The sequence below is a fragment of the Fistularia commersonii genome, chromosome 1, assembly GCF_037954325.1.
Source record: "Fistularia commersonii isolate RoL2024-O1a breed Wild chromosome 1, RoL_Fcom_v1.0, whole genome shotgun sequence".
NCBI classification, from domain to species: Eukaryota; Metazoa; Chordata; class Actinopteri; order Syngnathiformes; family Fistulariidae; genus Fistularia; species Fistularia commersonii.
This window is the reverse complement of record NC_141284.1, coordinates 870675-892936: the sequence shown is the minus strand read 5'-3', so window position 1 is coordinate 892936 and position 22262 is coordinate 870675. Positions and strand designations below refer to the sequence as shown.

General features: G+C 54.7%; 2 protein-coding genes and 1 non-coding gene across 3 annotated transcripts; 1 reads left to right on the top strand and 2 right to left on the bottom strand.

The window, feature by feature from the left end:
• Positions 1–1657: 1657 nt before the first annotated feature.
• On the bottom strand, positions 1658–1729 carry trnah-gug (transfer RNA histidin (anticodon GUG)). Its single transcript has one exon. It is a non-coding gene; the product is annotated as a tRNA-His (tRNA).
• Positions 1730–2364: 635 nt separating this feature from the next.
• On the top strand, positions 2365–19256 carry aspm (assembly factor for spindle microtubules). Its single transcript, XM_086163976.1, has 26 exons — positions 2365–2643; positions 2974–3117; positions 4118–5510; positions 5620–5715; positions 5984–6073; positions 6160–6306; positions 6384–6623; positions 6739–6806; positions 6880–7021; positions 7803–7933; positions 8797–8972; positions 9466–9611; positions 9697–9782; positions 9857–10069; positions 10462–10666; positions 10933–11075; positions 11725–11853; positions 11951–12145; positions 12307–16272; positions 16358–16507; positions 16580–16771; positions 16864–17056; positions 17493–17647; positions 18522–18698; positions 18771–18943; positions 19019–19256. Exons 1-26 carry the CDS (start codon positions 2365–2367, stop codon positions 19119–19121), a joined length of 9132 nt encoding a protein of 3043 aa, XP_086020102.1. The 3' UTR covers positions 19122–19256.
• Positions 19257–19640: 384 nt separating this feature from the next.
• Positions 19641–21514, bottom strand: cfhl5 (complement factor H like 5). Its single transcript, XM_086172681.1, has 3 exons — positions 21316–21514; positions 20197–20376; positions 19641–19944 (listed from the first exon to the last, which is right to left on the bottom strand). Exons 1-3 carry the CDS (start codon positions 21383–21385, stop codon positions 19739–19741), a joined length of 456 nt encoding a protein of 151 aa, XP_086028807.1. The 5' UTR covers positions 21386–21514; the 3' UTR covers positions 19641–19738.
• Between the last annotated feature and the right edge of the window lie 748 nt (positions 21515–22262).

Sequence of the window (22262 nt, the reverse complement as noted above, 5' to 3'; positions counted from 1 at the left end):
AGCCTGGTGTAAATCAGCTCAAGACAGATGTTAGGGGGTCACACCGGGAGGTCAAAGGGGAATCGAGAAGGTGGGGTTGACCGCGACAGCTGCCATAGACATGCTAATAGTTTCTCGGTGTACACGGTTATAAATGCAGTCTTTTGTTAGGGTCATTCTCGCACCCCCTGGCAGCTTGCCGGGTGGACACGAGCTCCAGATGTGGGGCCTCCACCGTGCAAATGGATTGCAAAAAAGCAAGCAGATTAAAAAATATATCAAGAGGTGTGATGGACTGAGCGAGTTCTGCTGAGGTTGAACTTTGAGAACGAGGGTGCTGACAATATATTGCGATATTGCCACTTTTTTTTGCACTGTCACAGAAAAGAACATGTTGCTGCTATTGTATCATATAACTTTGTCTTTACTTACTGACCTTTTGCTCTAAACTGTACAAATAAAAACGAACAATATTCAAATGACATACATTTATACATTTCAGTCTTTATGTCGTCAAACCTCTGTCACCTCTGTTGTAATAGTGCACTTTACTGTTCGATTTGCACTCATGTTTATTTGTTAATCTCATGTCACCGTGGGCTTGGGAGAAAAGTATTCTTGATTTCTCTGTATGTCGAGTACATGTGGAGAAATTGACTTTTGGACTGAACATCTGGAGGAACACGAATGTGCATGTTGAACACGACTGTGCATGATTGTTTTTTGAATTGTATCTTTATCACCGTATTGCACAGTCATGCTAATTTCGGGTTATTTTTCTTGCAGCCTCTCCAAGACATGCGTGGAGAATCTGCAGATAAACGTCACTCGTTTCGGTGGGAGATACTGCCCTCTGTCGACAACAATGGAGACATTCACTATGAAGGACAGACAGATAAATAGAAACAAATACCACTAAAATCCTCACATGATGCCTGAAAACACAACATGCAAAGGAACTGATGTGATATTCAACTAATTACATTTAATCATTCGGTCTGCATGCATGGTATCCAAAATTCTGAATTTAATTTCAAAGATAGAATAATTTTCATAGTGAAGATAGGTGAAAATATATCACTCAAACATGTGCTGCAATGCACTCTCGGGGTGTCAGTTGCCTTGACTGAATATGCCCCAAGTTAGATGGGCAAAGAGGATAATAAGGACAACCAATATGATCTGATATTATGATGTAAATGGGAAATCAAGTATTAACAGAGGCCATTCGTTGTTCTACTCATCCATACACTTGTGTTGACGAGCTGATGTCTGCTGAAGGTTCCTCCTATTTTTTTGGCACAAGTGTTTTTATTGTTCATTTTCTAACTTGTAATATTAATAACCTATCTACTAAGTCCGCTTCCTGCAGTGCGAAATGAGCCCATTGTGGGCTGATTCCAGGCATGCTCTATTCTATTACAGGTCCGGAAGTTGTCTTCAAACAATGTAATAATTGATTCACTCTGTTTGTGTATGTTTGCAGGTTCTACGTGTGCGTTTTCAACATGTTTGTGATAGTGGCAGCACTAAACTCAAACACATGTCCCTGCAAGGGATCAATAGTTTACTTAGCAGTCGTTTTTCATGTTGATATCGCCGCACTTCATGCATTTGCACATTCGTTAGCATTGAAAGATGAACTTCAACAATGTGCTGTTTTTTTCACGATAAAACATGCCGTGACCCGGATTCGAACCGGGGTTGCTGCGGCCACAACGCAGAGTACTAACCACTATACGATCACGGCGAGCTGTCCTGCAGATGAGGAGGTGCAGCTCCAAAGCAATTCAATTCTCTTTGCACGGCAAGGAGTTCTGTGCAAAATGTGCCTCGGTGACATAAGACACGGAGAGGAAATTGAATATATTGATAATAAATAAATACGCCTTGGAATAACGCTGTCAAACGTGGGTCAAGCACCGTATAAAGAAGACGCCCCACTTTGCTGCGATAGCTTTGAACACAATTGGTTATAAAGGCAAGTAAAATTCTGTCGGGCTTCATTGTGATAAAAAAAAGTCGCTAGTTAAGTAACTGATTGTTATATCCAGGTCAATTTAATCGAGGCAGAATTTCGATTTATTCAACGGAACAAGACTTTGCAATCTGACATTTTCTAGGTGGCTCAACTTGTGCGTCTTCGCATGGGGGCGTGGCTTCTGGATGTTTAAAAAGGTAATCACTCTCCGATTGGCCAGCGGGGTTGCATTCTTGTACCATTGGATAAGGCGTAGCCTTCCCTCGTTTCTCATTGGTCAAAAAAGATAACGGTCGAATTTCAAACCTGCTCGCCTGCCTGACAGAGTCGAGGTGTTCGACAACGTTCATGTTGTGATTCCTCGCATGGCAGCGCAGCGAACCGCCCCGTGTTATTGATGTAAAATGGCATCGGCGGCGGCTCCGTCAGCCCGGAGCGGGTTCTTGGAATTCAGTCCGACGAGGAAAGACGACGCAGACAAGGAGAACGACGTCCCCGTGTTGACCCTCACCCTTTTCTCCAAGGCTCCGTTCGTCACGTTCGGTACCGTGCGGCTGGGCACCTCCAGGGCGGCCCTGCTGCGGATCGAAAACCCGACGGAGGACGTTGATGCCGAGGTGGTCGTCGACAAGGTGCCGTCCGGAAAAGGCTTCTCCGTGGATCAGAAGACTTTCACAGTCGAGGTGTGAGATTTTCCTTTTTTCATAAACGAAGCGAAAGTGTTTTGGAGTCCCTCGGCTGAAACCAATCGGCAATTAAATCCGTCGGATTCAAGCTAGCTATTGCCCTCGGATTTAAGCTAGCAAGCAGTTTTTGTTTGTAAAACAGGGTCATATAATTAAAAGTGTTCAAAATGATAAATTAACTTCCGATCAATACATTTATTTTTATGATAACACAACTTATATGTGTAATATAACAATGAATAGTTTGACGTTAGCCATGACGTGTGTGTGTGTGTGTGTGTGTGTGTGTGTGTGTGTGTGTGTGTGTGTGTGTGTGTGTGTGTGCAGGCCCAGGGTTCCTTCAGCCTGGCCATCACCTGGACCCCCTCGGAGGAGGGTGGTGTCAGAGAGCTCCTGGGCATCAGTGCCAACGGGGTCCTCAAACACCAGGCCGTCCTGCTTGGAAGGGCTGAAGCGCCCAGGAAGAAGAAGGCGAGTGTCTCGTTCCGGCGCTCGTACTTGTCAGTGCATTTATGTCTGAACCTTGTCAAGTGTTACCAAGGCGGCTGGACTCACTCTCGTCCCCTTGAAGATAGTTGGAGGCTTCTTTGACCCTGAACTGAAGAAGCCTCTCGAATGAGAGGTGACACGTCTTCAAGGCCACGCTAAGATTTGACAGGGATTAACTCACCTGGGAACATGACTGAGAACATCCATAGCATGCATTTATGTCCACTCTCCTGATAAAGCTTTGGGATGTCTGACCGTGTTTTTGTCACGGCAGATACCATTCATTCAATCTCTACCTCGCTTATCACGCCGGAGTCTTATCCCAGCTGTCGCTGAGGAAGAGAAAGGGTTGACCTGAGAGCGCTGCAGCTACAGGGCCGTTTAAATAGACATCCAACCAGCGCTCCCATTCACACGTCACACACAACACTGTTTTCCAACCTTTACATTCACACGGCACACCAAATATGTCAAAAACGTTGATAAAATGGAGAAAAATTGTTGCCTGAATTTACTTACTCGGTGTCAAATTCGGCCCTATTTGGTTGTAACACAAAGTAAGTCTTTATTAGAGTTATGCTTGAAAGCCCAGCTCACACCGGTATGTTGTGGAGAAAGGGAGCAGAGCTGTGTGCCAGAATGGGAAACGCCTTAGCAACAGTCAGCCACGCTCATTCACTACCTGCTGCCTTCCAGTGCAGCAGCATTTCATTGTCCTGCCTGTCACTGCACGCTGCCCACACAGATCGACGTACAAAGACACATTATTTGCATTGAATACATTTGTTTTTCAACCGATCGGGTGAAAGTAGGCATTTCTCCACGGCACACCTGACGATCTCTCACGGCACAGCGGTTGGGAAGCACTGCAGTCGAGATCCAGCCAATCACACGTCAGGGCAGCCCAGGCTGTCCGCTCATCTGGACTCAGATCCAACTGTCCTTGCTTAGATCTATAACCGCTGTGCATCTTGTGTTTCAGAAGAGCTTATGGGACACTATCAAGAACAAAAGGGGTGGGCAGAGCTCGTCGGCTCAGAGGGGGAAGAGGGCCGAGCCGTCCCTGAAGATGGCCGCCGGCAGGAACATGCAGGTGTCCAGAGAGCCGCAGTACAAGCGGGATAAACCCCGCAGCCCGCTCTCGTCGCTCAATGAGGGCAAAGGTTGCAGAGAGAGATCCCTTTCCAAGCGGAGCTCCGCCGAGGGACCTCCGCAGAAGGCTTCACGTCCCGTCCACAGGCCGCCGTCCCTTCTGGACCAGGAGAACGCTCGCCCCGCTCGAGGAGACCCCCCTCTTGTCCAGCAAAACAAAGACCTCATCAAGATTCTCAACCGGACAATGTCTCCCGTTGGGACGCCGGAGCGATTTAAGAAGCTCATGCCTCACATTCAGCCGGACCAGAGCCCCGTCCTGGCCTCCGGCCCCTCGGCCGCCGAAGACCCGTCCCCCGTCCCTTCGGTCCCGTCTCTGAAAGAGGCCCTGGCTATGATCAGTTCTGACCTGAGCCAGGTCCTCACCAGTCCCAGGGAGGGCGGCTCCAGCTGCAACCTCTCAGACTCGTTGGAGTGTAAGACGGCGGGGGTGGCCGTCGACGCGACGCCGTTCCCCTGCAGCCCCGAGCTGCGCCAGACCAACGAGCCCCGGCTGACATTTTTTGTCAGCAAAAAGGTCACGAGTGAGGCGGCGGTGACCGAGGCCTCGGAGAGAAACAGGAAGATCTCCTTTGACTCCGCCACCGTCACCAAGGGCAAAGCGCCGGTGATGGAGAACTGCTCAGGCGGAAGGACAATGAAGAAGTCGCGGCGGCGCCTCTTAGAGGTCACCCTGGAGATCCCAGAGGGCGCCGGCCAGCGTGACTCGGGAGCGTGCCCTCCCTGCCTTCCTGTCATCGACCCGGACGCGGCGGCCGAGGGGCGGCGGAGCTCCGAGGAGGCCCGGGGTTTGACCCCCATCAGCCCCGTCCCGAGGGCCGACGGCCCCCCCACACCCGTCACCTTCCCCGTCACCTCTCCGCCGCCCGCCGCTCCTTCCTGCTTTGCTTTCTCAGTCCCCTCCCCGGCGGCCCTGGCCTTCCCTTCTCCCTCGCCCCTCGGCCATTCCTCGCCGATCCACACCGGCCTGGCGGCAAACCGCCACGAGCCGTGTCCGACAGGAGAGCCCCGCCCCGCGCAGGAAGAAGACTCCTCCGGCCCTCTGGCTCTGAAGAGCAAGAAGAGGAAGAGCGAGGAGTTTTTGAAAAGCGATGAAAAGGCGGAGGACGGCGGGAATGCGGAACGGGTGAAAAGGAGCAGGGCGGTCGGGGGGAGGGCCAGACGTGGCGGGTCGGAGCAGGACGGGAGGAGAAGGTCGCCGCGGCAGGAGGCCAGGACAGCAGGTGGGGTGACTGCGAGCTGAGGGGGGAGTGAGACCTCATTAGATGATTTAACATACTCTCATTTTGCAGTAGTGCGTTCGATCTGAACCTGCCCTGCCTTCTTCTACAGGGACGGCACGCTCGCTGAGGATGTCCTCTGTGAAGACCACCAGGCTCGCCGCTCCACCTCAGGCGAAGCATCCCGGCGCCAAAGCGGCCCAGCGAGGTACAAACCTGACGACTGTGCATCCCCTCACGTCATCTACACCCGGGCCCGTCGGGCACGCACGTGTAACAAAGATCTCAGAAGCACAGCCATTCATCTCTGTCCATGTGGTCGCTTTGGTGTTCCGCCTCGTCCCAAAAATAGATATTTATTTTCACGAGTGTGGTGATGGAAGCTCTTCTCCTCCTACTTCTCTGGGCCGCTTCATGCTCACTGCGTTCCGAGCTAAAGCGACATGAACATTCACCTGTCCCGACATCGTCCTCAGGCGCCGCCTCTGTGAAGTTGTCAGCGAAGGCCCCCAGGGTCGTGGCCGTGGCCCAGTCGAAGCTGACCTTCATCAAGCCGGCCCAGACAGGTAGGTCGCCGTGCGCCGCGTTTTCCCGTGGCGCCCCGCCGGCGAACATAGTAACGTGTCATCTTCTCTGGCTCCGCCCACCTCAGCAATACCGAGACACCCGCTGCCGTTCGCGGCGAAGAACATGTTCTATGACGAGCGGTGGATCGAGAAGCAGGAGAGGGGTTTCACCTGGTGGCTGAACTACGTCCTCACCCCCGACGACTTCAAGGTCACCACCGAGGTCACGAAAGGTCAGTGCCTCGCCGGCGCCGAACGACCGTCGGATTCCCGTCTTTGTCTCTAAATATGTGGCGCCGTGTTTGTCCAGTGAGCGCCGCGTCTCTCGCCATGGGCGTCGGCGACACCTTCAGCATCCCGCAAGCCCCCACCAAGGAGGAGATGTCCTTCAGCACCTACACGGCCCGTCGCAAGCTGAACCGCCTGCGGCGCGCCGCCTGCCACCTCTTCACGTCGGAGGGGATGGCGAGGGCCATCCGGAGGCTGGAACAGGAGGTGGAGGCCAAGCGGCTGCTCATCCGGAAGGATCGCCATCTTTGGAAGGACATCGGTAAAACTCCCCGGGCCGATTGCGAAGGGGTGAACGTCAGCGGAGGGCAGAGGATCTGCGGATGCTGGAAACCTGATATCGCTGTATGTTGAGCTGAAACCTCCCGGTCTTTTAGGTGAACGCCAGAAAGTCCTCAACTGGCTGCTGTCCTACAACCCGTTGTGGTTACGGATCGGCCTGGAGGTAGGGCTCGACCTTTCGCACCTTTGACCTTTTTCCGGAGCCTTCCGATCTGATCGCGGCGCTTCTCCCCCAGACGATCTACGGGGAGATGATCTCGCTGGAGAGCAACAGTGACGCGCTGGGCCTGGCCGTGTTCATCCTCCAGAGACTGCTGTGGAACCCGGACATCGCCGCCGCATTCAGACACCCCAAAGTGCCCCATCTTTACAGAGATGGTAATTCAGTCATTCTCTCAGCGAGGGACTTGTGTTTACTTTGACACGGCTGGATGTATAAAATGGTAGGCTTGTCTTGACGATGACTTACTGAAATGTGGCGCGTGACGTTCGCCGAATCCTGGGCCGCCAAGAGCTCGCCTCTGTTTTTGTACCCGACCAGCGGGAGTTTGTCCGAGACGGCGCTGAAGTTTGACACGGCCGTCCAAGAGCTGCATTTCGCCAGCTCATCGGAAAATCCGAAACAAAAACAAAATATTTAACTGTATATTTAATATATATATAAAAACCCAACGCGTTGGCGAGGTGGCCGTGCTGGACGGTGATGTATAAAGTCCCGGCGGGCTGCCGAGCCACTCGGGCTTGATATTTTGACGGCGCCGTTTGATTCAGCATTAAATATGAAATCCACATCCGTCCAGAAGCCACTGTGATATTAGGATTGGTGTGCGGGCGTTCATTGGATTAGCTCCTGAGAAGAACGCAGGTCAGTGTGTGATGGATCCAGAGGGTGCAGCGGCTCTCCTGCTCTGAAGGTTTGGGATTAAGATCCGGAGAACGTAGGATCGGTGCCAAACCCCCACCCTGTTGCCCCTTTGGTCCAGACGCCTTCTGTGACACCCCGGGACCGGGGCGTCAAGCTGCCGCCACGGTGACAGAGCCCTGCATGATTCTCATTCATCTGGCCCTCTTTACTGTTCATCAGACCGCCGCTGCCCATTGAGATGTTTTTTCCCAACACAAGGTTGAAGCTACATCGCACGTCTGTCTCCCCGGTCAGGCCACGAGGAGGCGCTGTCCCGCTTCACGCTGAAGAAGCTTCTCCTGCTGGTGTGCTTCCTGGACAGGGCCAAAGAGGCTCGGCTCATCCAGCACGACCCCTGCCTGTTCTGCAGGGACGCAGAGTTCAAGGTAGGCGGGCGGAAGGCAGCAGGACAGCGGAGCCAGTCACATCTGCAGAATTCATCGAACGTTATCTCCAGACGGCTCACTCTACCCTCGCCCTTAAAGAATGACTTCAATATAATGCTTGTGATGTGCATTCAAACCTCCGTGTGTTCTCAGAAGAACCAAACCAAGGGTCAGTGTGAGGTTCCAGGGGGGTGCAGAGGTTAGCCAGAAGGTTCCTGGTTAGATTCCCACAGGGGACTTTCTGTGTGGAGGCTCCATGTTCTCCCCGTGTCTGGTTACGCTTAAATGAGACAAGGAATTTTAGTATGTTTAGATTCATCATGTGAACGAAAGAATGAATGGTTGTATGTTTCTATATGATGTGTGAAAGAGTGCTTGTACGTCTGGATACAACATGACTGTGTGTGTGACAAGGTGAACGGCTGGAGCTCTATATGTGGCGACCTCGACTGACGGTTCAATGAGCCTGTAGAAATGAGTGAAGAAGGTTTCACTGATTTATATGTGAATCAACAGAAATATACTTTTTACTAGAGGGTCGGACTTTGTCACCGTGGCAACGCCACCGTGGCCGTAACCCGTTGCCTATTTTGTCCCTGGCAGTCATCCCTCTTTCAGGGAACAGCTGTTCCTCCCGCCGCCGATTTGGCAGCAGTATTTATCACAGCTGGGACGTCTTTCCCGAGGAGGCTGGGAAAACGACGGCTCCGTGAAACGCAAACCACGGCCCGGAGATATTCGGCCGCAACGGGTTTAAAATGAAAAACAAAGGGGAAATGGATGGAGTCTGCTGTCCGAGGGTCTGACGGCATGCGTGACGCCCCGTGTGTGTGTGTGTGTGTGTGTGTGTGTGGTGTTTGCAGACCAGCAAGGACCTGCTCCTGGCCTTCTCCAGAGACTTCCTCAGCGGCGAGGGGATCCTGCCCCGCCACCTGGGATACCTGGGGCTGCCCGTCTCCCACGCGCAGACGCCGCTGGACGAGTTCGACTTCGCCGTGAAGAACTTGGCGTCGGACTTGAAGTGCGGGATCCGGCTGGTGTAAGTTGGGAGGACGGTGGAGTTTTGACCCGAGGCTCTCGAAAGGAGCAGCTCCGGCTCCTCCCTTTTCCCCAGTCAGATCAACAAGTGGTCCTCCTCGCTCACGAGGTGGTGAGCGACGAACCAAAGGTTTTTCCAAGTCTTCGCATGGAAGTATATCTTTTGTGGGTGGAATGGCGGTGCGGTCGCCTTCGCTGCCAGAAGGTCCCTGGTTGCATTCCCACAGGAGGCCTTTCTGTGTGGAGTCAGGAGGTTCTCCTGGTGTCTACGAGGGGTTGATCCACAGCCCCAAACCACTCATGAGGGGGAATATTTGTATGTGTCTCTGACGTGTGACTGAGAGTGAATGGTTTAGTCCATAAGTGGCCCCGCGATGGATCCAGGATGAACCCCTCCTCTCGTCCAATGAGAGCAGGGCTCCGGCGCCATCGCAACCCTGAGTGTGGCCCACGGTAGAGACGATGAGTTGATTCATTTCTTTTATGCCCCCCAGCCGAGTTATGGAGCTCCTCATCCAACAGTGGGGCCTCTCAGCCAAGATCCGCTTGCCCGCCATCAGCCGGCTACAGAAGATCCACAACGTGGACCTCACCTTCCAGGTGCTCAGAAGCAAAGGGGTGGACCTCAAAGACGAACACGGTAAAGACCTGTCCTTGTTTTTACCCCGAGTCCTCTGTTTCTCTGCCTCGGACCCGAGCCTCCACCGCTGCCGTTGTCTTTTCAGGCTCCGTTATCGATTCCAGAGACATTGTGGACGGACACCGGGAGAAGACCCTCAACCTCCTGTGGAAAATCATTTTTGCCTTCCAGGTGTGTTCTCCGATTCCCCCCGCCTCACGGGGCGCCGGCGAGGGGACTTTTCACTTAAATGACCCATTCTGAAGGTGGAGGTGATTCTGGACGGGGAGCAGTTGAGGGAGGAAATCGGCTTCCTGAGGAGAACCTTGAGGACCAAACGCAAGCTGGTGTCTCTGAGAGCGGACGGCAGGCCGCAGCCCGGCGCCGCAAAGGCCAGGGCGCCGTGTGAACATCCCAGTCCCAAGATCGCCCTGCTGATGGACTGGGTCCAAGCCGTGTGTGACTTCTACAACCTGAAGGTGAGGCGGAACGTCTCCTTCGGCCAGTCGATGCAGCAAAAGTTGGCATTTTCTATTATGTATGTGGTTGAGGAGAGAATGACTCCTAGCTACTTCGCTGTTACTGTCTTGACTAAAGAACAACTGCCGGGGCCGCTAATGTAGCATAGCCTGCTAGCATAGATGTTCTGTTGACAAGAGGAGGTGTCACTGCAGGCGTGTGGGGTCATTTCTCATCGCTAAATGAAAAGACACAGACTTAGCCTTGGTTCAATTTCTTTTACATCTATTATGTATTAGAGTTCTACGAACAGAACGCTTTTATTCTGGCCAAGTCTCGCGTGATATTACGAGCCCTTCGGACGGCTCCGGAGGAAACGCGGTGATCGAAGCGGCGGCGTCTGTGCGCGCAGGTGGACAACTTCACCGTGTCCTTCTCGGACGGCCGCGTCCTCTGCCACCTGATCCACCACTACCACCCCGGCCTCCTGCCCGAGGAGGCCGTCAGCCTCTGCACCACCCAGACGGTCGAGTGCTCGCCGAGGGGCCGCCTGGAGCTCGACCGCTCCGCCAGCGACTGCGACAGCTCCTCGGACTCCTCGCCGCCCCGCGCCATCGGTACGTGTCGACCGTTCTTCTTATTTATTTTGGCTGGGCTTGTTTGGTTGGTTTGGCTTGCACACGGAGTCCACGTTAGCTGGGAATTTTAGCATTCTGACAAAATATAGATGATTCCTAAAAGATTTGAAAAGACCCAACGCCAAAATGTAGGGAGCCAATTGATCCGCCATTCATTTACAGAATGCTATCAGCCTCTGGCTGGACTGTCTAAGCGAGGTAGTGAATACTCTCCCGCACCTCTGGCCTCTGTCGGCCCCCACCAGGCTCCCCCTCCGTGGAGTTTAAGGAGCTGCTGGAGAACGAGAGGAGCAACTTCCGGCTGGTCAATTCCGCCGTGGCCTTCCTGGGCGGCGTCCCCGCCATGATCAACCCGGCGGACATGTCCAACACCATCCCCAGCGAGAAGGTGAGGGGCCTCTAATGTCAGGTTCCACGCAGAGTTACTGGTTTCTATGGAAGCACCGGTCATGTTATTAGTGATGAAATGTTTCAAGAAGAGGAGAGATGGAGATGTTTTTGATCATTGTTTTGCCTTTTAATGTTCATTCATTCATTCTCTGTAGAGCTACCGCTGCACACAATGACAGCTGGTAGAGACGTCAATCATTCACCCATTCACAAGTCACAGAGACATCTGACCGTTCACACGTGAAGGACCAGATCTCGGCTTTACGCCTTCCTTTAACCTTCTCATTCCCGGCTTCTGTCGCAGATGGAAACGTGCACCTTCAAGTGCTCGGCTTCTCAGAGCCTCGGCTTCCTTCAAGGATTCCTGCCTTTGCCCAGATGTTCAATAATATTAAAAAAAAAATGAAATAATCCTTTTAAAGATTAATCGACACACACACACACACACACACACACACACACTGCCTCTGCCTTTAAAGGGAGAAGACGTCTCACTGATGTCTTTGCTTTGATATTTTTATCTTCAAGGATTCTGGGATCAATTTGATGGTTTCTCTGCATCAGCCTATCTAAACTCCTCTGTTATCTTTGTGTGTGTGTGTGTGTGTGTGTGTGTGTGTGTGTGTGTGTGTGCGCGTGTGTCTCAGGTTGTGATGTCATTCCTGACCTTCCTGTGTGCTCGACTCCTGGACCTGCGCGACGAGACCAGAGCGGCCCGAGTCATCCAGGAAGCCTGGAGGAGATACAGGCTGCGGAAAGACCTGGCGCTCTACCAGGTGCTGGTGACGGTTCTCCCAGCTCGGGACTTTCAGAGGAAATGTGTCACCACGTAAGTTTTAGAGGCATGACCATGAATTCCATCGTGTGAAACAGGTGAGAAACACGGCCGCCCTGAAGATCCAGGCGCTCGTGAAAGACTTCCTGCGGAGGCGCAGACTCGAGAGGCAGGACCGGGCCTCCTTGAAGATCCAGGCGGTCTGGAGAGGCTTTGCGGCTCGCAGACGGCTGCGGCTGGAGAAGGAGGCCGGGCTGCGGGCCGAGAGGCACCGAGCCGCCGCCGTCATCCAGGTAGACGCCGCTCTCGGGCGTCAAGGACGGGCTTTTCCATAACCTTTCCAGATCTACACGAGCATTTGGATTTGACAGGCGTCGCTCACTCAGTCCTTTTTAAATAGAACCCCGAGATGATCGAACCTCCTGGAAATGTGTGCCTTATCGTTTCTCTGCAGGCTCAGTGGCGGATGTTTTCAGCGGCGAGGGCTTACCGGCGCCTCAGATACCACGCCGTCGTCGTCCAAGCACAATGGCGGATGAGGAGGGCGGCCTCCGCTTTTGGGAAAATCCGCCGGGCGGTGACGGCCATCCAGGCGCGCTGGCGCACTCGCGCCCTGGCAAGGAGAGAGCGGGAAAGCTTCGTCCGCCTTCGAACCGCGGCGGTGAAGATACAGAGAGGCTTCAGAGGACGGAGAGCTCGGAGAGCCGAAAAGGAGAACGCCGCCGCCAGAGTAATTCAGGCCAACTTCAGGAGGTGGTTCGGAGAGCGGGCGGCGAGGAGAGCGGCCGCCGCCGTGAGGATTCAGTCCTGGTACAGAGCGCAGAGGTGTCTCCGCCAGTACAGAGCGGTCAGGAGGTGCGCCGTGTTCATTCAGGCCCGGTGCAGGGGACGCCTGCAGAGGCAGCGCTTCCAGGAGCTGAGGCGCCGCCATGCCGCCGCCATCGTTGTCCAGAGCACCTTCAGGGGGCACGCTGTCAGGAAGCAGCTGGAAAATCTAACTCGGGCCTCCGTCCTCATCCAGCGCTGGTTCAGGGCTTGTCTGAGAAGAGACGCCGAAAGGCAAAGGTTCGTGAGGCTGTGCGGCGCCGCCAGGAGCGTGCAGGCGGCTTATCGGGGGAAAGTGGCTCGAGACTCGCTGAGAAAACAGCAACAGGCTGCGACGCTGATCCAGGCGGCTTTTAGAAGGCACGTGGCCCGGCGGAGCTTCCTCGTGCTGAAGAACGCCGCCACCGCGATACAGAGAACGCGCCGAGCCGCCATCTTGGCTCGGAGGACGAGGAAGGAGTATGAAGACCTCCGGCGCGCCGCGATCACCGTTCAAGCTCTCTGGCGAGGGCGAGCCGCCAGGAGGACGGTGGAGGAATATCGCCGCTGCGCCACGCTGATCGTGGCGTGCTTCCGTCGGCACAAGGCCCAAGCGGAGTACAGGTCCAAAAGGGCCGCCGCGCTGGTCATCCAGCGCCACTACAGGGCTCACCGGGCCGGGAGGGACACGAGGGCGGAGTACCTGCGGATCAGAGCGGCCTGCGTCACAGTCCAGGCTGGATTCAGAGGCACGAGGGCCAGGGCGGAGCTGAGGGAGAAGCACCGGGCCGCAACCCTCATCCAGTCGTCCGTTCGGGCGTTCCTACACAGGAAGAAATACGTCCTCCTGCAAAGCGCGGCGATCGTCGTCCAGAGTCGATACAGAGCTCTGCGGCTCCGCAGGGCCCGGCGGCAGACGTACAGAAGGCAGAGGGAGGCCGCGCAGAGAATACAAGGCCTGTACCGGGGATTCAGGGTCAGGGAGGAGATGAAGAGGAGAAGGGCCGCCGCCACGGCAATTCAAGCCCAGTTCAGGATGCACAGAGCCCGCGTGGCCTTCCTCGCCACCAAATGCGCCGCCATCATCGTTCAGGAGCGCTACAGGGCCAAGGCGCTCGGGGCCGGACAGATGCAGAGGTACAGAGCCATGAAGGCGGCGGCCGTGGTCATCCAGGCGGCGTACCGCGGCCGCCGGACCAGGATGAAGATGGCAAAGAGGCACCGCGCCGCCGCTGTCGTTCAGAGGCAGTTTCGCGCCTTCAGGGAGAGAAATAGATTCTTAACTGTGAAGGCGGCGGCTTTGGTTTGTCAGCGGTGGTACAGATCAGTGACCCTGACAAGAGAAGTCCGCCTGGACTTCCTTCTGAAGCGCAGGGCGGTGATTTGTCTGCAGGCTGCCTGCAGAGGATCCAAGGTCAGGAAGCAGCTGCGCGTTGAGCAGAGAGCTGCCGTCACAATTCAATCTGGCTTCCGCACGTACCGTCAGAAAACCTACTACGCCAGGTTACGGCGGGCCGCCGCTGCGGTGCAAGCGCGCTACAGAGCCAACAAGATGATGAGGCAGGAGACGGAAGCTCTCAGAGCCAAGAAGAGGGCCGCCGTCGTCCTGCAAGCGGCTTTCCGAGGCACGAAATCCAGACAAATCCACAAACAAAAGCACCGAGCTGCCACATGCATCCAGAGAGCTTTCAGAGCCCGCGCCGAGCGCAGGGTGTTTCTTGCTCTGAAGACGTCTGTCCTCACCGTCCAGCAGAAGTACCGGGCCACGGCCGCAGCAAAGAAACAGAGGAGGGAGTACCTGCGACTGCGCCACGCCGCCGTGGTTCTTCAGGCGGCCTTCAGAGGGCAGCACGACAGGAAACTCATTGCCCGTCGCCATCGAGCCGCCGCCGTCATCCAGGCTGCGTTCAGGAGGCACCGACACGAAGTCAAATTCCAGGCCATGCGCGTGGGCGCCATCATCATCCAAAGATTCCTCCGGGCCTGCATCCTTCAGAGGCAGCAACGACAGCACTTCCTCAAACTCAAGCACTCTGCTGTAGTTCTCCAGGCCGCCTACAGGGGGCGCCGTGCACGCCGCGGGATCGCCAGGATGCACCGGGCAGCCGCCGTCATTCAGGCCCACTTCAAGAAGCACAGGCGGCGGTCGGCCTTCAGGAAGCAGCTCTGGGCCGCTCGTGTGCTACAGCAGAGGTTCAGAGCCCAGAGGCAGAGGAACCTGGAGATGCGACGCTACCAGGAGTGCAGGAGAGCTGCCGTCGTCTTGCAGGCTGCTTTCCGTGGGATGACAGCGAGACAGAAAGTCAAACAAAGTCACAACGCCGCCACTACCATCCAGAGAGCCTACAGGGCACGCTGCCAGCGGCAGCACTATCTCGCCTTAAAGTCCGCCGCTCTCCACATTCAGCGGAGATACCGAGCCAAAGTGGCTGCGGAGGACCAACGGAGCAGATACCTGCAAATGCTGAAGGCCGCCGTCATCCTCCAGGCAGCGTACAGAGGCCGGAGGGTCAGACGGGAACTAGGTGGTCTGAATCAGGCTGCCACCCTGATCCAGGCGACCTTCAGGGGCCACAGAGACAGAGTCCGGTTCCAGGCCACGCGTCTGTCGGCGATGGTCATTCAAAGATCCTACAGGGCCTGTCTTCTTCAAAGACGAGAACAACAACGCTTCCTGGAACTCCGACACGCGGCTCTTGTTCTCCAGGCCGCCTACAGGGGGCGCCGTGCACGCCGCGGGATCGCCAGGATGCACCGGGCAGCCGCCGTCATTCAGGCCCACTTCAAGAAGCGCAAGCAGCGTTTGGCCTTCAGGAAGCAGCTCTGGGCCGCTTGTGTGCTACAGCAGAGGTTCAGAGCCCAGAGGCAGAGGAACCTGGAGGTGCGACGCTACCAGGAGTGCAGGAGAGCTGCCGTCGTGCTGCAGGCTGCGTGTCGAGGAATGACAGCGAGACGGTCCGTGAAAGGAAGGCGTCAGGCCGTCCGTGTCATCCAGAGAGCCTACAGAGCCCGTTGTGAGCGTAAACACTTCCTGACGCTGAGGTCCTCTGTGCTGACCATCCAGCGACAATATCGAGCCACTTCAGCGGCCAAAATGCAACGGAAGACATACTTGGAAGTGCGGCGTGCGGCCCTGGTCTTCCAGGCAGCGTACAGAGGCCTCCGGGCCCGGCGGCAGGTATCGGAGTGGCACCGGGCCGCCACGCTGATCCAGACCGCCTTCAGGAGGCACTCGGAGCACGTCAAAGTCCGAGCGACGCATCGGTCCGCCGTCGTCATCCAGAGACGCTACCGGGCCTGGATCCTCCAAAGGCAGGAACGACACAGGTTCCTGAGGCTCAGACGGTCCGCCGTCGTCCTGCAGGCCACGTTCAGAGGGCTCCGTGTCAGGAGAGACATGCGGCGGCGCCGTCACGCCGCCACTCTCATCCAGTCGTGCTGGAGAGGTTCACTTCAGAGGCGCCACTTCCTGAGGAAGAAGGAGGCGGTCGTGAAGCTGCAGCGGCGACGACGGGCCGCGAGGCTCGCCAGGGCGGAGAGGAGCCGCTACGCTCTGGTCCGGGAGGCCGCCGTCACGCTCCAGACACACTGCAGGGCCTGGATCTCCAAGCGAAAGGTGCGGAGCTAACGAAGAAAGCTCAGAGCAAAGCTCAGTGTCCGGGTCAAAACTTCATTTCTTCGGTTTCCCCGATGGTTTCCAGGCTTTGGAGGCGGCCGGGGCGGAGAGGAGGCTTCGTTTCGCCGCGGCCACCTTCCACCATCTCAGCGCCGTGAAGATCCAAAGAGCCCTGCGGGTCCACTGGGCCCTGCGGGCGGCCAAACGGCAGATCCACTGTGTCGTCACCATCCAGGTACGCCGGCGGCGTGGCGATGGAATCCATGGCCAAGTATGAAGAACACACACATTGAGTTTTGCTCTGCAGCGTTGGGTGCGAGCGAAGCTGCAAAGGAGACTCTACCTGGAGGACAGGAGGAAGGTGGTCGCGGCCCAGCGAGCGGCACGCCGTTGGCTCGCTCGCCGCCACCAGGCGGCTTCTGTCATCCAGGCGGCGGCGAGGAGGTTCCTCCTGCTGAGGCGCCAGCAGAGGGTCGAAAGCGGTGTCGTCAAAGTTCAGGTATCTCCTCTCTGTCGCCTCCATCGTAATTCGGCGCCGAGGGCAGTTTTGGTTTTGTCCTCTCCTATCTTGACCCTCCCGCCCCCTCCCAGGCCCTGTGGAGAGGACACCGCTCTCGCCGGCGTCACGACAACCCCAGGGTGGTAAAACTGAGGAACAACCTGCGCCGGGTCTGCGCCGACGCCCGAGAGGAGGACAAACTGTGCAACAAGACGGCGTCCGCCCTGGACTACCTGCTCAAATACAAACAGTTCTCATACATACTGGAGGCCCTCAAGAACCTGGGTACGTCCACTCTCTCTGGACGTCAGGAAACACCTGACCTCATCTCTTCTGTTCTAACACCTGAAGACTATCCAGACTCAATACCGCTAGCTTAGCTTCATCTAACATTTCACATGCCGGGTGCTAAGCTAACTTTCAGCTGGCTTCCAGCTCTGGTCTCATTGTCTCAGATGGATCATTGCAAAGGGACTACTTGTCCTCCATGTTCTCCTTAAAATTAACTCCACATTGAGGAGATGTCTTCCAGAATGTAACAGTCTTGCATGTGCAGTGTCTAACATGAGCCGTGTGTGTGTGTGTGTGTGTGTGTGTGTGTGTGTGTGTGTGTGTGTGTGTGTGTGTGTGTGTGTGTGTGTGTGTGTGTGTGTGTGTGTGTGTGTGTGTGTGTGTGTGTGTGTGTGTGTGTGTGTGTGTGTGTGTGTGTGTGTGCGTGCAGAGACGGCCACCAGGTTGTCCCCTGTTTGCTGCGAGCACTTGGTGGAGAGCGGCGCCACCAATATCATCTTCACGCTGGTGCGCTGCTGCAACAGAAGCGTTCCCTGCATGGAGGTCATCACCTTCTCCATCCAGATCCTCCTGAACCTGTCCAAGGTCAGTCCGGCTCATTTCAGGTCGAAAGATGCCGGCGCGCCGAAAGCTCACATCCGCTGCAGTTGCTATTCCGATTTGGTGGCCTGACCGTCTGACGGAGTGAGCGCTTCTCTGCGGCTTCGGTATTTTACATCAGCGGCGAAAGGAAAGCAAAAAAGTTTGTGGATTTTGGAACCTGCAGCTTCATGTTGTAAAGTCGCGTGGCGTCACCTTTCCGTGACGCTCCGACGGATCATCCCTTAGCGGCTGGTGTCGTTGTCTCCGCCCGCCTCAGCATCGGGAGTCACCTCTGGCTGAAAACTACAAATAGTTAGTGTTAAAGTTTAACCCCTGGTTTAAGGCTGCTTGACGCTCGGCGTCGAATCAATCAGACTCCGACGGCCTTCTAGATTTTCAGTGGCGTCGGAGGAACGGTCCGGACGGAGGTCCAGGATCAGGTGGTGGAGCTGCATCTTAGCGCCGCTCTGTGGTTTCCAGCGGCCTCGGCGACGACCGCGCCGTTGGTACGGCTTTTTACCGACACTCCTGCCCTCACATCCGGTAAAGGTTGTGTAATTCAGCGGAATTTCCACTAAACCCCCATCGACGGCATATTTTATCAGTTTGTTTGTTTCTATTGATTCTCTCCCGCGTGGACTTTGACACTCGACCGGCCAGATTCGCAGCTCGGCAGCGACAGGGAAAAAAAACAAAACAATCCCGGCGAGGCGCGTTATTGTCCCTTTCTTCAGGTTTGAGAAGAAGCCGAACTAGAAGTCCCACCTTGCTCTCCACCCGCCGGCTCCTGCCCTCGGGCTGCTCCGAGCGACACCCCGAATTCCAGAGACCAGGGTTTGCAAACCCCGTAACTCGGTTCTCTCTCCTCCGACCCCAGTACCACAAGACCATCGAGGCGGTGTACGGGGTGAAGAACTCTGTGGAGACGCTGGTGGACCTGCTGCAGAGGTACCGGGAGAAGGCGGGGGACAAAGTGGCGGAGAAGGGCGGCAGCATCTTCACCAAGGCCTGCTTCCTCCTGGCCCTGCTCCTGCAGGACAAGCAGCGCGCTGCAGTGCGTAGACCGAGTGTGTGTGCGCGTGCGTGAGAGTGTGTGTGTGTGAGCTCACTGGGCTCTTCCGTCCAGGAGGTGATGGAGCTGCCCAAGGTCTCGGACAGGGTGCGGAGCATTTACCGCCTCACCGCTCACAAGCACAAGATGGACGCCGAGAGGAACGTCACCAAGCTGAAGATGAACGCGTCCGTCAACGGGAGCTTCTACGTCCAGCCGACGCCGCGGAAATCCCGGCCTCCGGCCAAGTAGGTGCCCCTCGCCCGGCGCGCCGGGGCGAAACCTCCTCGACGCAACCTCACGTTGGGTTTGTGGTCCCGCAGATTCGCCCCGGACTGGGTCCTGAGGAAAGACAAGCTGAAGGACGTGGTGGATCCTCTCAGGGCCATCCAGATGTTGGCAGAGACGCTCGCCGTCGTGCTGTAAATAAGACAAACCTTCCGTCTTCATCTCACCTTTCACCTATGGGATCCTTTCTTTTATCAACTTTTTTTTCGCTTTGCTTTTTTTAAAAACCTGTGCGTTTCTGTGTTTTCTACATGTATATAAAGCTGTTTCACAAACGAGTCCTCTCTCAATGGCTGCACGGATCAGGACAAGACTTTAGCAGAGAAACTCTTTCATTGGGTTTTGAACGGACGCCTCATCGGTCAGACGCGGCTTCGAAAGTTTGATCCCGACCCAGTCGTCCCACGGGACTTTCCTCGTAGATCGGGGGGAACGTCAGGTTCTGAAGATCATCTCGCCGTGGGCGGCCTCCTGCCTGGAAACAGCAGGAGATGGAGACGGGAGGCCGGCACCGACGGGAACTCGTGATCCATTTCTTCCGTTCTCTCGTACCAGGGCTGCGGAGTTACTCGCTAATAACTATAATATTCATAAAAGAGTCAGTGATGCTGCTCTCTGCGACAGCGACACCAGAGAGCCCAGTCATTCTCACAACTTGAATCTATATTCTGATCAATAACACGAGGCCGGACGCTGAGCGCTGACATTTTTCATTTTCTTTCATCTGAAACGCGACGTTTGCCGCCGGCTCATGGTCACAAGCGAGGGTCCTCGCACGTGGGCACGTGCAGCACGCCGTCGTCGCACCTCTGCCGCATGTTCCCCGCGTTCGTGCCGGTCGTCCCCGCCGCGCACCTGAACCTCATCCAGTGGCCGTGGACGACGTACATCTTGGAGGTGGACGGGTACTCGAGGGCGACGCGGTGCGAGACCATGTCCTCCGCGGTCACGGTGCAGGGTTCTGCAAGAGAGAGCGCGGAGGTGGATCTCAGGCTGCTCCTGCAACCCGCTGGAGACACTGAGCTCCAACACAGGAGCTCCGATGGTCTTCAAGAGTAGAATCATAAAAGTGATGGCTGAAGACGACGAGAGGGTGAATTGAAAACCTCCGTTCACCCCAAACCCACAGAACCCCTCCTGGTTTATTTACCGTTTTTAAAATCTTATTTTCGTCGGACACGAACCAGGAGCCACGATATTATCTTTTACTTACTGAGACACCTGATTTCCCCCCTCCATTCACCGCCGATGCAGACTCTGTCAGGGCCGCCCGCCATGACGTGATGGCGCCCGCAGGTGTATCCCACCCGGTCTCCATATCGGTACGTGAGCTTCGGCGCCTGCTTGGCGTCCCCGTTCTCCAGGTCGGGAGGCCTTCGGCAGATCGATGCGTCTGAAGGTGAAGATGATCGATACGTCCGATCAGCGCGTTTCGGAAAACACGTCAACTTCCATTTTTACGCGGACGACGCCGTGTTCTAAGTCGGATTGCGCTCCTCCACCGCCGTCCCTCTCCGAGAGCCTGGTGGAGATTAAATTAGTTTATTTCAAAAGGGGACAATGTAATTTTATAAAACACATGAATAAAACGTGAGTAAAAAAAAGACAGAATTAGCCAGAGGCTATTTTTCATCTGTAGTCCCCATGATGTCAACATGGCATCAAAATGGACAAAGACATACATTGTTAGACACAACAGCAACACAAATATAACAAATATAATATTTACAAAATATACAGTGAGCAGTGGAATGACGATGAGAGTTGACAGGGTTTAGTGTGTGCATGTCATTCTCGCAAATGTTTCTGAAATATTTTGTAAAATGATAGTTGTTCAATGGTGGCTCTCCTCCAATGTTCTCAAAAACAACAGAAAAGAAAAGACACGGAAAAATTCAGTGAAAAAATTACATTTTTTTTTTTTAATTTATTTGCTGTGATGCTGAAAACAAGTCATTGTTTCTGACTTCAAACTTTGTGATTGAAAAACTAGCATATTTCTAAATACTCATAGACTTTCTAAAAGGCTTGTCAGTCAAATGAATATTTCAATATAAATTCCAATTTTCATGACGTTCCAATCTTGAGGAACCCGGAGACTCCATGTCGACTGAATCTAGGATTTTATTTTACGTTCACGCGGCGGAACCTGACAATAGCTAGCTAGCTAGCTAGCTAGCCAGCCGCAAGCATTTGATTCAAGGGCTAGAAAATGCTAGCGTGACAAACATAGAATAACACTAAAACGGCCAATTCAAAGTAAATCCGATTTAAATCCGCGATGCTCATCGTCTGACGTCATCTGGCGGCTTCACCCCCCCCTGATGCTCACCTTCCTGGGCCCGGCAGAGGTCCAGGCGCCCCCACAGCTGCAGACACACAAGGATCAGCCACAACGCCATGACCCGCACCAGATCTGTGTGTGTTTTGGTGAGTCCCGGAATTATATAAAGCGTGCTGGATTGCAACACGCCATCAACAAGTTGCTGACACGTGTCCAATACAACCAAAGTAGGCCGAGCGGTCGGAGTCCTCGCTTATTCGAGTGTTTGCAGCAGACCCTTAAACCCGTCCGGTGAAAAAATCGAAATCTAAAATCACGATCGATCCAACAAAACGTTGTCTCGCGGGGTTTTGTTCTGCTGATTTTACCGGCTTTTATTGTCGAGCGTTGTTCATTCTGCATTCTTATATCATTTTCCTGTCGGCTCTGAATAAAAATCTTGTTTTTATATGCTTCATCCATCTTCCCGCTCCCATCCGGTCCCACGCCGGCCCAGATACTTTTCATATTCTGCAAAAAACAATAAAAAAAAAAAGGTCAGACACGTTTTCAAAACATTTTATTTCTTCATATTTTGTCTTTCTTTTTGCTACCCGACTCTCGAGTGAATTCGTTGAGCCGAAGAGAGAAAACCGCGTCCGCTGAAATGATGACGTCGCTCGTTCCGACTGGATCGGCTTTGCGTTTCGGAGACATCCCATAATTTTCCAGGTCTCGCCGCCGACGCTCCGGTGGATGGTGACCCGTCGGGGGCGGGGCCAGCTGGGCCGATGGCCTGTGATTGGTCAGTTGTGATCAGATGGTGCGATGACTCTCTTAAATGACAATCAACCACATAGACGTGAGTCACAGTTTTGTAAACCTGTACTTTTTTGCGCCGTTTATGTCGTTCCATCGTTGCGTCACTTTTTCCGGGAATTCCAGGTTTGGCGGTTCAAGGCCAGAGGAAAAAAATCCCAGGACGGGGTCACGTCTCTGCTGCCGAGGCCGGATTG

Coding starts and splice junctions, on each gene's coding strand:
- cfhl5 (XM_086172681.1), bottom strand. CDS start 21,385: ATGGCGTTGTGGCTGATCCTTGTGTGTCTGCAGCTGTGGGGGCGCCTG. Junction 20,377..21,315: donor CCTCTGCCGGGCCCAGGAAG/GTGAGCATCAGG, acceptor CTTCACCTTCAG/ACGCATCGATCTGCCGAAGG. Junction 19,945..20,196: donor GGGGGAAATCAGGTGTCTCA/GTAAGTAAAAGA, acceptor TCTCTCTTGCAG/AACCCTGCACCGTGACCGCG.
- aspm (XM_086163976.1), top strand. CDS start 2,365: ATGGCATCGGCGGCGGCTCCGTCAGCCCGGAGCGGGTTCTTGGAATTC. Junction 5,511..5,619: donor GCAGGAGGCCAGGACAGCAG/GTGGGGTGACTG, acceptor CTTCTTCTACAG/GGACGGCACGCTCGCTGAGG. Junction 10,070..10,461: donor GTGACTTCTACAACCTGAAG/GTGAGGCGGAAC, acceptor CTGTGCGCGCAG/GTGGACAACTTCACCGTGTC.